The 15,639-nt window shown below is 36.0% G+C and overlaps 1 protein-coding gene across 5 annotated transcripts in view; it reads right to left on the reverse strand.

The window, feature by feature from the left end:
• The window catches only part of LOC113044517 (nephronectin-like), a 38,147-nt gene that overhangs the window by 1,861 nt on the left and 20,647 nt on the right, over window positions 1–15,639 (reverse strand). For 2 of the 5 annotated variants that reach the window (XM_026204618.1, XM_026204704.1), the window contains 8 exons: window positions 14,669–14,761; window positions 11,824–11,943; window positions 10,039–10,158; window positions 8,209–8,343; window positions 7,070–7,192; window positions 3,695–4,126; window positions 1,809–1,898; window positions 391–489 (listed from right to left, as the gene is read on the reverse strand). In XM_026204618.1, coding sequence (XP_026060403.1) covers window positions 391–489; window positions 1,809–1,898; window positions 3,695–4,126; window positions 7,070–7,192; window positions 8,209–8,343; window positions 10,039–10,158; window positions 11,824–11,943; window positions 14,669–14,761 — 1,212 coding nt within the window. The remainder of the gene's footprint in view (window positions 1–390; window positions 490–1,808; window positions 1,899–3,694; window positions 4,127–7,069; window positions 7,193–8,208; window positions 8,344–10,038; window positions 10,159–11,823; window positions 11,944–14,668; window positions 14,762–15,639) is intronic. The other 3 variants (XM_026204921.1, XM_026204858.1, XM_026204779.1) reach the window with 2 other exon arrangements.

Below are 15,639 nucleotides of genomic sequence, written 5' to 3' on the forward strand. Positions count from 1 at the left end.
GGAAACAGGAAATGACATCACAAAATGGTCTCTGTAGACCCTCAATGAGTCTCTTAAATATATAAATTGTACCTTGATGTTTAAAAATATTTTGTTTTCAAATAATTAAAAAGTGTATTTGACATTTTTGTACTTCATATCAAATGTTCACCACACTTGACCTTTTCTAGATTCATCAAATGAAAATGTCGTGAAAACATTAAGTTTTTTTTTTAAGGAAGGTATGAGTGAAAACATTATGAAACATGAATATAAAGACTGAATGGCACCTGCAGCTTTTTCATTATTTTTTATTTTTATCATCAGAGACTTTATCTTACTTGTCATTGACCTGATAAAATGTATAAAAAATGTAAATAAAATAATATAAAAATTTAAACTGTTGGGTACCTAAAGGATCTGCTGTGGTCTCCCAGTGAAGGTCTCCCTCTCTGCGCTGGATCCATCCACAGAGACCGTGGTCAAAAGAGCAGCTCAGATGTCCAGTGTCTGTGGAAGATCACACAATTGCTCAAACATTCAGTTGACAAGAAATAGATGCAATTTTAGAAATGACTTTGAATAACGAAAAACTATTTTATCATGAAACTGGTTTTCAATATGAACATTCACAATTAGTTTAGGACATTATTATTATTATTTTTTCTTTCTTATCATTCAGAATAACTGAGGCAAAAAACAATTGATGAATTGTTATTTTAAGGAGGGATTCAAATGAACATTAAAAATGACAAGAATGGTTGTCAATAAAACATAAAGCACTTAATTGTTCAGTGTAAATTACTCAAACTGTAGAATGTAGGTTACACAAAATATGGGATTCTTACAGAAACATTATGATATGAATAATTAATAATAAATAATAATAATAACAACAATGATAATACTAGTGATAATATTAAATGCAACAGTTTTTAGATTTTTTCTTTCCTTAAATTTAATTCATTTGACTTTTATGGAATAAAGAATATTCTGTAACACTTCACAATTACTATGATTAAATAATGCTTTAGAATATTTTTTCAATGTTATATCATGGTAACTAATGTAGTTAACCAAGGTTAAGTACGGAAGTTTTCTGTAAAGTGTTAAAAAATGTAAAGTTTTCAAAATTTCCACAAATGTATTGATTTTTTTGTTTGCTTATTTGTTCATTTATTTATTAATTCATTCTGAAAGCAATGTACACTCGCAGAAAAAAAGTATAAAAGGAAATAAATGCACAGTCAAAATGAATGTGATATCAGAAATAAAAAAATCACATTGGTTTCCAATCAATGGCCTGGTATCAATGCTATGCAGGTTGCCCTCAAAACTGGTAGCTAACAGAATAAAGCATGTGGCTGGTGTTAATTTCACACCCTGTTTGCAAACAATCAAAATACTGGTTAAGGCTCTAAGCTGGTATTCCCAACATTACGGGTTTAATTCAAGAATCCCATTGACTCTTTTATCATCATGGCCCTGAGCAACACACTGAACAGATTGCTCCAGGGGAACTGCCCTTGCAAGCCGCGTAAGTGAAACTGCTAAATGAAAAGTAACTCAGAAGTGTGCTATTCCTGAATTTCCCACAGGGATCAGCGAAGCGTGGATTATTTTCATGAAGGCCAATGAAAACTGTTCACCTCATACCACTGAGCCAATTCATCATATGTCAAGATGCCTGTGAGGTAAATAACATTACAAATATACAGTCTCACTGTGTCCCCATACAGTACAGTATGTCTGTCTCGACATAACTACAGACTGCAGCAATTATCAAACACTCCAAACTTTCAGCAAAAATAAAAGCAGCCGTCTCTTACCCGGGGCATCCTTCAGCTCCTCTTCTGTGTTGCCCAGTTCAACGTCTAAATCGATACCCAGCACATTGTTCTGCCCATGATTTCGTGGTACTAGAAGGGAGAAAAGAAAACAGATAGTTTAGACTATAATGAATCCCAGCCATGAGTAGGCAATTAATCTTTTTGGACTTTATGGAGGATTGGTGACAAGTGAGAGTGTGTACATCAAATACATGGTTGGATAACCAGAATGAAGTCAAGCCTTGTGATTAGTGTTCCTGTAGCTCAATTGGTAGAGCATTGCGTTATCAAGCGCAAGGTTGTGGGTTCGATTCCCCGGGAACACATGATAGATAAAAATTGATAACCTGAATGCACTAAGTAGCTCTGCTAAATGCATAAATTTAATTTTAATTTAGTCAATTGATTATCCCTCATGCCTTTGCTTCTGAAAGCACTGTGCAGCCTGTCCTCGAACCTAATAAGAACATGTAGAAAACCAACTTCATGCAGGTGTTCATGTTGGGGCTATACAACTTTGACATGCTTGTTATTGTTTTTAATTGATTAAGGAGATATAATTATGCTTCATCCCTATGAGTCTATTTGACTTATTTCCCCACTGTTATTTTCAGAGGCATCGTTATTTATGAGGCCTATTTGAGCCCTGGAAGGCAGTGCAGGATAACTGATTTATGACCTGAGGCAGGGCCGACTGGTAATGTAATCTGTCTAGGTGTCTTCTGTTTTCATTAGGTGCTGTCATCTGGATAGGAGGCTTCGGGGTGCAATTTGCTTCCCTGAAAAATATGCCTTGTGGGAAGCCCAAGATATGCGCTAAAAAAAAAAAGTTTATGAATATGAAGGAAACAACATAGTCCTGTGGGCCTGGAAATTGTTTTCTTGGATAGCCTTCATGGCCCAGTCCCGAATGATGCAGTCAGCGGTTCTCATCTAAATTCACACATTGGTTACAAAATGGAACACGGACTGTTGCATAGACTAGTGCGAGCTCAGCAAAGAGGCACTTGGGAGTATGCTTCTGAATCATAAATTGATATGGGACAGCCTATGATATTATAGACTTCACAGAGAAGCATGTGTAGAGGTCGTAAGATTACATCATAAGACATCAAGTGAACGAAAGGGCTTTAAAGCAAGTGAGTTGGCAGCTATTTCCTAAGGGAAAACTCCTGAAATTAAAGGTTTGTTCAGTTTTCTTTCAATAACAAGGCAAATCAGCAGTAATATCTGATAGAAATTGCATGGTTTTGCTTCTCTGGCTCAGTTCAGGCTCAAAAGACTTTCAGGTTGCTTCAACAAATGTAGGGGTGACCATTCTTGCTCCTAGAGGTCCACTGTCCTTTAGAGTTTATCTCAAATCCTACCTGTACTTGAATCAAGGTAATCAAGGTCTTCAGACCCAGGCAGGTACTGTATGTTGGGATACGCTGAAGCTAAACTCTTCAAGTTGTTGGCCTTCCAGGACCAGGACTGGACACCTCTGGTCTAATGAAGTCCTGGACCAGCTAATCATGTTCCTCAGGATCTAGTAATGTCCAGAATTACTAGAAAGATCCAAGTTATTGAGGGCAGCTCAGAGCAAATCTCTTTAGGACACTGGCCCTCCAGGAGCGAGACTGGACATTAGTACATGCACATTCAACAGTAGAGCTGCACTCACATTTACTGCTGTTTATCCACTTATTTCAATAAGAATCAAAGTGATAAGAAATGTTGTGTGAGACCCATAAATTTACCCATGCAGATTTGACAAAGGATCAAGTTCATTACGTTCTTGTTTTAAAAGTTACTTCTGGGTAAGACACCCAAATTCCATTAATTTGACACTTTAAGGCAGGGGGATTGTAACTGAATCTGAATAATACTCAAGCAGATTAACTTACTGTGAACGTCCCCTCTTTGTTTCTGGGTAATGTCTTTGATGCTGTTATCAACCGGCGTCACAAACGGGATGAAAGGTCTGCGTGTTGGGATAAAGGGAACCAGCGCTGTAACCACCGGTGCTTTTGTGGTAGGTTGCTGGCGGGAAGGGACTATAGGTTTGGTTGTCACCACCACAGGGGGTTTACGTGTCGGGATGAGAGGCCTTCGGGTGGTGGTCACTGGGACTCTTGCTGGAGGGGTGATTTTTTGGGTTGGAAGAGGTATGGTGGTGGTGGTTGTTGTAGGTGCGATCCGTTTGGCCGTCACTGGTGGTCCGATTGTTGTGGTGGTCCTCCTTTGGTCTGAGTCTGGAATTTTATTGCCCCCTTTATTATTGTTGCTCGGCGTGGTCTTTCCAGGTCGCGGCGGGTCAATTACCACCTTTGGGATAGCTGAAGGGAGAGCAAACAGGATTCGTGGTTTAATATGAAGTCAACATGAAATCAAAAACAAATCTTTTTTCTCGTTGCACAGATTTAAACCTGGCCTAGCTGGCATTCAGAGGGTTTAACCCCTTAAAGACCTAGAACTATTGTGGACTCGCCTTTATTTTTTTTTCATTAAGTTGATCTCCAAAATGTATTTTTAACACATAAATAAAAAAATCACATATTTGTAAAGACCAGAAATTCAATTTTCCCCCTTTTTTGTGTTGTTTATTTGAGTTACTCTAGCAATGCAATTCATCATTATTATCTCAAATATAAATTATAATCAGAAAAAGGAAGGAGAGGAAAATAAAAAGGATGGTTTCAGCTCATGTGTACAATGAATGCACGAAAGCCATCCATCACATATGACATGAATACCAGAAGTGTAAACCCTCGTGCTTGTGTCATCCTTATTCCTTAAGGAGGAAACACTAAAGAATGAATGTGACAATGCTATCTCAGGTTGCACAGGAGCTTTGATATACGATTCCCAAAATGCCAGTAATTCAACCCTTTCACTTCAGAGTTACACCTGGATGAAAGTTTCAAGACCAGATGCTGAGGAGGGATGTGTTGCCTCATCGGTTTAATATTGATTAAATCAGATGTCAGACTCACAAAAACTGTATTTTTGTCCAATTAACAAATAATAACAAGATCAAAAAGACTGCAGCGGGGTAGGCATAACACTACAGTGGTGTAAAAGCAGCAGAGAGTGCACAGTTGTGATGTTATGTGATGCTCACGGTGAGCCTCTCTTTGTTCTCGAAGATTAAAAACATGGCAGCTATCAACCTCAGGTCACTCCTGACAAAAGTCACAGCAGACAAAAGAATTCCAGACAGAGAATTTCTTTCATTAGATCTGAATTATTACAACAACAACAAATTCCTTCAGCCATATACTATTAAACTTTGAATTAATCAAATTATTGCCAGCCATTTTTTTATTTCATTTATGTTTTATTTTTTATAAACCATACCCAGACATGTCATTTCTCTGTTTTGAATGGTTGATCATTTCAGACAGTAGAGCATATAAATAAATTAAATAGAAAACTAATAGATATAGATGTAGATTAGCACTAATGTTATTATTATGTATGAAATATGCAGCAAGGGTGCATTAACCTGATGAAAAAATGACAGTAAAAACTTTGACATTCAAGAAATTTCTATGTCAAATAGATGCTGTTCTTTTGAACTTTCTATTTATCAAAGAATCTTGAAAAAATTTATTGTTTTCACACACACACACACACATTTATTTTTAATTAATTAATTAATTAATTAAGCAGCACAACCATTAAGCAGCAAATCATCATATTGAAATGATCATGTGACATTAGGGAAATTCTGCTTTGGCATCACAGAAATGAATTACATTGTAAAATATATTTATTGGAAAACAGTCATTTTAAATAGAAAAAATATGACAATATTACTTTTATTGCTGTATTTTTTTTTATTAAATGAATACTGCATTGGTGCACATGAGACCAATAAATAAATAATTAAATAAATAAATATATATTTCAGTCAGGAATCTCCACCACTCATGGATACTGTCCTTCCTGTCATTCAGCCACTATACGCTCTGTTGGTATTATGCTATGGGATGCTGTCAAGCTGAAAGCTGAACACCTATGTTCAACTTCCTGGCTGTGGCTGTGGATTTCCTCAAGATTTTGCACCATCCATCTTGTTTTCTGTACTGACAAGTGCACCAATCCAAAGAAAAGGGGAAACATTCTACAAAGAGGACACATTTAGCATGGTGCTCCAACAAGACCTCACAGGTGACCAGGATAAACTTTTTAACTAATAGACATCAACATACTTCCCAAGTTGATTTATCAAAGTGCATTAAGACAATTGATTTTTACTGAAATGTAATGTTTAAATAAGCAAATAATGCATTATCTAATGAAATACGCTCTCATTTGCATCCATTTCTTGAATAAAGCTATGTTCAAAATGATTGATTTGTTGTTGACACATTTGAAATCTTCAGGTGCAAAAGTGTAATTAACATTTGAGTATGTATTTTGGATATCTTCTTTCCACTAGTCTGCAAGAAGTTTTGGAAGCCAATCTAAAAATTGCCCAGTGCATGAAAAAGCAGCAGTTTTGCCTGTAGTGTTTTGCCTTAAGAAGCAGTGGTTTGCAACTAGATTGTGTCATTACTTTGTTGCCACCCTCCCTTTTAAGTCAGATCAGTCTTTTGAACAAAAAGGCCTGTGGCTCCTTCAGAGTCCATCAATCTTCTGGCAGCGTCTGTGATCAGCCTTTTGCTTGGTTATCTCCTTTCCAGCGACGACTGTATGCCTTCCACCTCCTAATGATAACCTTGTGCTTGAAAGCCTTAATACTAATGACTCCTGACTTAAGCCTTTCCAAACCTTTATCTTGAAGTGCTTCTGAAAGCACCGTTCCGCCTTATTTTACTTTACAAAGCTGATTTTAATCTAAATGAATCAAAATCACCGCAACTGAGAACAGATGGGGACCAATTAAATTGTTGCCTGAGCTGTAATGTGATTAGTTTATGCATGGAGTGTGTTCATTTATCCAAATTAACTATTTTATTGTTGTGATATCATTTTAATTCTCAGGTTGGATTTCCGTATATCCACTGTAGCATTGCAGATTGTTCATAAATAAATAAAAATTTCCTCAAAGAATCTTTCAGTGATCTTAAAACACTTTTTGTTTTCTTAGTCTGAAGAACATTTGAATAACCTAAAGAACCATTTTCCAGTTTAAATAAACTTTTGTTTCATGGATGTTAAAGATTCTTCATGGAACCATAGAGGCAATAAAAAACCTTTACTTTTAAGAGCTAGTAGCTAAGTAGCGAGCTCTTAAGATGCAATCGCAGTAATTCTTTGGTTTGCATACTTACGTTTGCAGTCGTAGCCCACACCTCTGTAGCCATCCTTACACTTGCACTTGTATGAACCAGGTGTGTTATAGCAGGTAGCGTATGGACCACACTGGTGATGATTTGAAGAGCATTCATTCACATCTAAAAAATCATTCAGACAGAAAAGATCAGCTCTTTGAGATCAGACAGATTTCAAAATAAAAGTCATCGTCTCTCTTCTAAAACCTACAATAGCATTCAAAAGTTTAGGGTTAGCAAGATTATGTTGTTTTCAATGGAGTCTCTTATTCTCACCGAGGTGGCATTTATCTGATCAAAAATGGAACAAAAAGAAATGTTGTGAGAAATTATTATGTGAAAGGAATGCCAATGGTATTTACCGCCTGAATTTCACAATAACATTTTCAGAATTTGAACACTTATGAGACGAACTGCAATTGTGGATGAGTAGAATTGAGTTCACGCAACAACTGAAAACAGCGTAGCCTAAAACATCAATCGTGGGATTTAACCGGTGACCGTTAATCAAAATGACGATGGATTCAAATCAAGAAGTCCACACATCTGATATATTTCCCCGTTGTAGTTTATCCACATTGTGTGCATGAAATAGACACCGACTCACTCAAAATGCACCAATAGACAAGTGAATAATTAAACATGACTGTTTTATTTATGTATATATTGGTTGAGAAAAGCTCTTTTGATGATCTAAAACAAGATATTGCAATAATGTTCCATTTTTCTCAGTGCATTATGGGAATGTTTTGTTTGTGAAGGATACATGCAATAATTTCTTACAGCTAGCCAATGCAATGCATTTTTACACTGCTCACTTTTTGAAAGCAAACCTATGAGACCTGAAAATGCCTCGTACAAGCAACTCCCTCAGTTTTGGAACAGAGCGATCTTGTTATCCATTTATAAAACTGAATGCTGTTTAAAACAACTGGCAGTAGGCCTGTATTATTTAAAACCTGGACTTGGCACAAAATGTCTGCGGTTGGCAGAAATGTGAGTTAAGTTTTCTGAATCCTAAAGTATTTTAGAGTCCTCAAATCAAATAAAGTCTAGTAATTCACATAGTTTGAAAGGTTTCTGGCTGTCAATGAATGTAATGACACACTCATCCTCTGTATTGACTCAAATCCGCTCACCTGTACACTGATATTTCCCGTTGATGTACTGCAGGTCAAAGCCATCATGGCACTTGCAGATGTAACTCCCAAATGTGTTGATGCACTTACGGAAACGTGGACAAACAGCTTGGCCTGTGGCGCATTCATCCACATCTGCAAAACAAACATTTCTCCACTCTATTACAAGCTCCTCTGGTTCTTGACGTTTTCCAGTCAAATTCAATACTACTGTTATTCACGATCTGTGGACGTATATGTTGCATAATGCTGTCAGGATTAATTTCTGAGATGTTTACTGGCTCTTTGAACATTATTATTCCTCACATACTTTGATATTTTGTGTTAGCATATGCTGCATTTACTGTTTAGCTTAATTTGCGATATGCATCAAGCAGAGAGTGAATGCTCTGCAGGAGTCTGAGAGCAGCGTGCAGCAAACTCGACACTTAAGTGTGCATGTGCAGACATCCATCTAACACAAGCTGCCCTCCTCGGAGCAATAAAAGTCCTCTGCCGAAATACCTGAAGACTTGAACACCTGTGCTGAGAAACATTAAGATGGTCAGTCTCTGATTGATGGTCCACTTTCAGAAAACTCACACTGTTTTCTACAGTCCCTTCCTCATAGCCTCCAGATAAAAGGCAGAAAGGTGGGAAAAATGTAAAGAGTGGGGCCTGACAAATGTGTGTGCCACAGGTTAACTGAATCAGTTTGTTGCATTCCATTTGTGATTTAGTGAACTGTGTGGTTAAGATGTGATTCTTAAACATGTTTATGTAGGATGTGGTCTCTGAGACTATGGCATGCCATTAAAGCAGTCATTAACGAATGCCACAATGAAATTTCCAAGCACTTAAAGCATAATTACCGCATCAAAAAGAAAGAAGCACAGCTCTGTTGTCAAGGAGGATCTGTAGCAGATGTGCAGCCGTAAATGAAAGTGACTATGTTTTGTTATACTTGGTAATTGTAATATTTTGTCATCTTCTCTGACAACCAAAAAAAAAAAAAAATTACAATTCAAGATATTGCAGTTCAACATAGACCATTACATTTTATCAGTTTGCTCCTTCCCTGGAAATCTCCAGCATTATATACTGCATATATTTAAATCTGTAATTAAAATCATTAAAAAATTTAATATATAAGAATTGAATTATTATTAATGTTTTATTAAGTATTATATATCATTATATAGTCACACATAATGATTATATAAAATACATAATATAAATAGTAATATATATATATAATTATATTAAAACTAAACCTTTAAATAAATGAAATAAAAATATACATTTAAATAAATAAATAAATAAATATATATATATATATATATATATATATATATATATATATATATATATATATATATATAGTTGCATGTAATATATAATATTTTATATTAGTATTATTATTTATAATATTTATTTACACTTTTTGTTCTTAATGAATGCCATTTCTAGTGTCTGTTAACAGTTAATAAATAAATAAATATTTTAACAAAATACAAACAAATACATACATACACACACACTTATAAATTATTAATTTATAAATAATATAATATATATTAAATTTATATATCATTTACCAATAAAATATATTAAGCCTACAGGTATATGCTATTCATAAAATGACACTTTATATTGACAGCAAATTATTGGCTATTTTAATGACAGGTTTAAATACATTGTTATTCTGAAATGGGGGAAAGATTTTCCAACAAAATAACAATGAACTTTATTTCTAAAGCTCAAGGAAACTTCGACTCCCTTATAAAGCTGTAAGTAAAGCAGTGAACTGTGATCAGCTCCTGCAGAAAAGCATTACCCATGAACACATACCCACACAGGTCCTGCCATCTGGAGCCAGCTGCAGACCTGGAGAAGGGCACTGGCAGCGAACCTCTCCCTTCATCACCTCACAGCCGTACTGACAGTTCGCCATGCTGCATGTCCGGGCATCTGACAGAAACATACACACACCAGACTTAACACTTATCATACAATCACATATTTCTACCACTTTCAGCACAACACAGAACCGCTTACTGTAAGTATAAAAGACGTACAAGAAAAACTAAATGTGCCGACAGATGTTCCATATATAAGCAGCCAGGCATAAGAGAACAGACAAAAGATGAATAGCCATTAAATGGGTGCAAGGCCACAGTTCAGAAAAGGCAACACACTTTTCCACATTTAGCTTCATGGCCTTGAAGGAAATGGGCAGTGAAGCAGATAACCTTGTGTTATTAGATTGTGCAGTGATCTATTAGCCCTGCGGAGAAACACCACTCCACATTCTCAACTAGAGTCGAGGGGGTCGTCCCAGTACAACCCATTTACCATGAGACAGTCAGGGAAAAACACTCTTCACCATTCCTGTGAATAAAATAAAACTCAGTTATTCCCCAAAGTCTTGAAGGAAATAAAATGAGAAGGGGATAAATAGATGGATGTTGCAAAATCTCTATATTCCTGTGCACGATGTAATAGATCAATAAATAAACTCACTTAGGCAGCCATTATAATGGAATTTAAATATTATTTTTATTTTAGATATTTAATCCTGACACAGTATATACTGATCTATATAGTAAAAATGTAGTTGAATTTACAAGTCATAATATTTGACACTTATATGACATTTTCTTTTCAATCTAATGACTTGAAGTTCTGAATAACTGGAGCCAGACGCATAGACCCGTGCAGACTCGTATCAGACCAATACCCAGCCTTTCCAAACTATGCAATAATGTGCGATCCAAGCATTGAAGATCACTGTACCACCCACGTCACAGGAGCCGCTCCACACTTTGATTAACTCTGTGATTCAGTGGTGTTTGCTGAGGTGAGAAAATATTTATCAGAGAGTGCAATCTCCAGGCATTTGGAAGCACATTTAGCACCAGACAAGCACAGGCACGGGCCACTTGGTGTAGAGAGAATAGCTTAAGGCCAGCAATAAGACTTAGCCTTTACTGGCAGGGTTGAAGGTCACAGCTTTCTCATCATTTTTTTTTTTTTTTGTTGTTTTTTTGTGAGTCATCTGAAAGCTCACTGCAGGATTCAGGGATGCCCTGAGCTCTACGTATGATTTGTGTATGGGAGAAAAGACTATAAAAACACAGACATATTTTTTTTTTTTTTCTGCAGGAAAATGAAAACCCTTTAAATGCATATTTGTAAAAAAATTAAATTAAATTAAATTAAAAATAAAGCATTTTTTACAAGAATAATGTTATATTTTCTACTAGGGAAAAAAAACTTTTTTAATTGCATATTTGAAAATAAAATAAAAAAGTAGTGTACTTTTATTATATAGTTTTATATAAAAATCAGAAGACAATACTATTTTTTGTTCTCTTCTCTGAATGAAACTTTATTATGTTGTATGTATTATTTAATTTTTGCATTTGCCACTGGTTTGTCTTTGTGAAGCTGTTTTGAAATAATTTGTTGTACAGCCTGTGGAAATCTAGCTTGTAGAAACGGTATACACACATTGAGGTTCACCCTGCTGGGCAGCACTATCATACTTTCCAAGCAGAGCGTTGAAGAGCTATTGAAGGAAGCAGCGTTAGACACAGCTGGACACCACGTGCAAAACAACCAGATGTGACTCACTTCCACAGCTCCCATCAGGTAACAGCATGTAGCCATTTAGACAGTAGCATTTGTAGCTCCCGTACGTGTTCATGCACCTGTGTTTACACGGCCGAGGCTTGAGGCCACACTCGTTCACGTCTGCAGACAGAAGAAGAGAGAGGGGGAGGTTAGAGCATCCTCGTGTGAGAGGGGGAGGCCGAGCGGGACAGGAATTAGGCTTAAACCAGAGGTCCAATCTGAAAGGTCAATCCATTCAAGCCTGTGAGGTGGTGTCTGCGGGAAGAAGGTGAAGCTGTAGACCACCGTGTCTGGACAGGCCCACCTCAGCATCTCACTCCACGGGAAACAAACCTACGCTTTAGCTTCCAACACTCGGAGTCTGAGTTTGGGTTTTAATACCGACACACAGAAAGAGAACGCTTCCTTTTGACAGCCCTGCAGAGGTCAGTTAAGAACTCAATCCCAGACTTTGAATATTTAAACAAATTCTAAAATTGGAAGCTGTTGACCTATTTCTAGATTTTAAATACTATCCTTACTGTCATACTGTGACAACTTTCCTTTAAAACATAACATCAGGACAACAGATTGATAATAAAAATAATAATACAAATTTAAAAAATCCATTACAAAATGTTAAAAAGCAATTATCATAAACTTTGTAACATCAAATCTGTAATGATTTATTTTGCAATTGCTGAAAGTATCGTTTCTGTTAAAATTTTAATAAAAATTAACTGACTTAAAATGAGCATAAGTACTAAAATTAGTAAAGTTAAAATTTAAATAAAAAGAAATTTAAAAAGAATTGAATATAAAGAAAAATTTAATATGAATGACAAAAACTAATATTCAAAACTTCGGCTAAAATTAAAATGAAAGCAGAAACTATAACAATGAAAGCTAATTTAATTAATAAATAATATTATATTATAATAATAATACAAAAACAATACTGTGCTGAACTGAAAAGTTTCCAAAGATTCTAAAATCGTAGGAATTTTATAATCAAGGATAATTAAAAAATATCAATACAAAAAAAAAAAAAAGATGTTTAATAATTTTGTGCCATTGATAAAGCAATGTAGAAAAAAGCTTTTAATTATATAGACAGTCAAAATACTCTATTTTCAATTAGTTTATCATACACTTTTGTATTAATTTGTATATTTTAATTACTTGATAAATTATTCTATCGATTAACATCTCAAAACTAAGTGGTTGTTTAATTGTTTAGCCACTTCTCAATCTATTACTGAGTAGCAAAATAAATAACCCTGGTTTGAGAATTGCGAGAAATAAAATGTACTAATTCAAGAGGTTTTTCTTTACCAAGGCAAAGCAATACTTCATTTGTATTTGAAATAATAAGCACAAAGGTTGGCTATAGTTTTTTCCGTCTAAAGTCTAGGCCACGTGGCTCATCAGCTGGGCTACATATCTCTTAGATCTCAATATTGTAAGGTACACAGTCAAGTTTAAAGGCCAGAGACGTAGCGTGATCCCTGTAGTCTCATTTGCACCGGACTGAAAATAGCTTCTCCTGGCGGCTGTACATGAGTGTCTTTGGCATGGCCCAGTTCAGAGAGAATGGTGCCATCTTTAGCGGAGGGTTATGCACGGAATGCTTTCTAGTGAACTCTTGCTGTCTATATCTGACAGATGGCACAGATTTAAATAGATGAATGGCTCGGTGTATTAACGGTAATTGGCACCGGTGGGAGGTCTCTCCGCTGGAATGATTAGTAGAGGTGGGTGAGGACAGCTACAATCACTTCCCAAATCATCTTAGCAAGGGTCGACTGCTATATTCTAAACAACGATAACATACATCTCTTGATTTCAAAGTTTAACCAATTCAATGCAATGAAAATCTATGCATGAATAGAAAATTGAGACAAGTCTTTAACATGACTCTCATTCTGACGGCATCCATTCACTGCAGAGTATCCACTGGTGAGCAAGTGATGTGATGCTTAATTTGATGAAGAAACAAACTCATCTACATCTTGGATGGAAATTTGGGGTGAACTATCCCTTTAAGAAATAACTATGTAGTATCCAGATCCTGAAAACTAAAGACTTAATCAGTATGTGTAGTGTTATAGTGTAGTGTTCATTCATGATATGGCTGCTTTGGTATTCATGATAATAAAAATAATAATTGTAGTAGTATTAAATGTCTCCTTATATATTTTTTTATTATTATATTATATTATATGTGCAGTTTTGTTCCTCCTTCACCATTCTGTATACATTGTTCAGAAAGAATCAAAATTGTGAATAATAATAATATGAATCAATAAAAAAAAATACACATATGCATACACATATCATTTTACCACCCAAAAAAAAATTGACTGCATTGACTTTTTGCTACTGTTACCATGGTCAGTTCACTTAAAACTACACATCTGTATGAAAAATAATGAACAGAATTACCTCAGAAGCAGACAACAACAACACGACAGACAGACACTTTTTGAGGGACAGGATACTTGTTTGGGAATTGGAGAAGGGCCTGAGATAGAGGAGACAGGCAGAAGGTTAGAGAGAAAGAGACCGGAGCAGACGGGCAGCCACTTGAATGCTCGCAGATGAAAGATGCCCTGCTTTAGAAGTTCAGAGGAACTGACAGACACAGACAGGATATGTGTGTAGGAGAACGAGAGCAGGGTGAAAGGGAACAGCCTCTTAAAGGCTTTATGTGTATGGCATGCATGGCTTTCTCCGTGTCATGCCTGTGGAGGCTTCGGGGATCTGCGAAAGGGAAAGTATTCAGTCTCGCTGGGGCAAGCAGACTGCACCATGCACGTGGGCCAGAGGGGTCATCAGGTAAATCACACACAGAGGATTAGCTCACCCTCCGAAGGCACCGCGATCGGCTGGTGATCCATGGGAACAAAAACGGGAGGGAGACTGTGCCATAATGGGGGGCTAACATAGCCCTGCTCTTCTTTAAGAGTGAGGAAAACAGACAGATAACAGCACACAGGACAAAAACATTTATAAAACACACCTTTGAGCTATCCTTATTCCTGTAGAGGAGAATAATAACATTCAGAAAAGATTATATGCAAGTTAGTAGATGGAATGAAACAGCACTGGCAGTGCTTTTAACTTCAGCAGCTTCAAAGCTAAACAAGGACAGGGATGGATCGTGAAATGATAATATTCAGCAATATTTCCCCACCCATACTGCCTTGGTAATATCAGTAGAGAGACATGTTTAATGTGGAAAAAGTCAATATAGTTTGATAAAAAAAATATATATATATATAAAAATATTAAATTAATTATATGATGTAAAGAATCCTGTATAATCCACTCAGATGGGCTTGGCTTTCCGACATCTAAATAATACACAGAAATAAACTGTGTTTTTCAAAAACAAAACACATTAACCATTATTATGCCCCCGGCATGCTGAAAATCAAACATTCATGATGTAGACTGTTAGCTTTTCAAAACTGTGCATCCATACGTGGGCTTTATGGTTTTGCAACAGGAAGACAATAAGGAAAACATTACATTTTCCAGTTTTTAATTTATGTTTGCCCTGAAGACTACATTTAATTTTAGTCAAGGTTTCTTGCATCAGAAAAGTCATAGTTTAGCGTTCCATGATATTTTTCATCCTTTCTCAGAGCTGTAGACTATAGTGTATCTATATTTATTTTCTGCGATCAGAATAAACCGGTGTTCAGAATGTGTTTCATGTAAACTTCAATATGCTCTCTCAGTCTAACCAATTGAAAAACGCCCAAATTCACCCAGAGTTCAGTTCGATCACACTAAAAGTTGTCGATTTGAAATAAGCTAACCCACATGATA

The sequence above is a fragment of the Carassius auratus genome, chromosome 1 (assembly GCF_003368295.1).
Source record: "Carassius auratus strain Wakin chromosome 1, ASM336829v1, whole genome shotgun sequence".
Classification (NCBI taxonomy): Eukaryota; Metazoa; Chordata; class Actinopteri; order Cypriniformes; family Cyprinidae; genus Carassius; species Carassius auratus.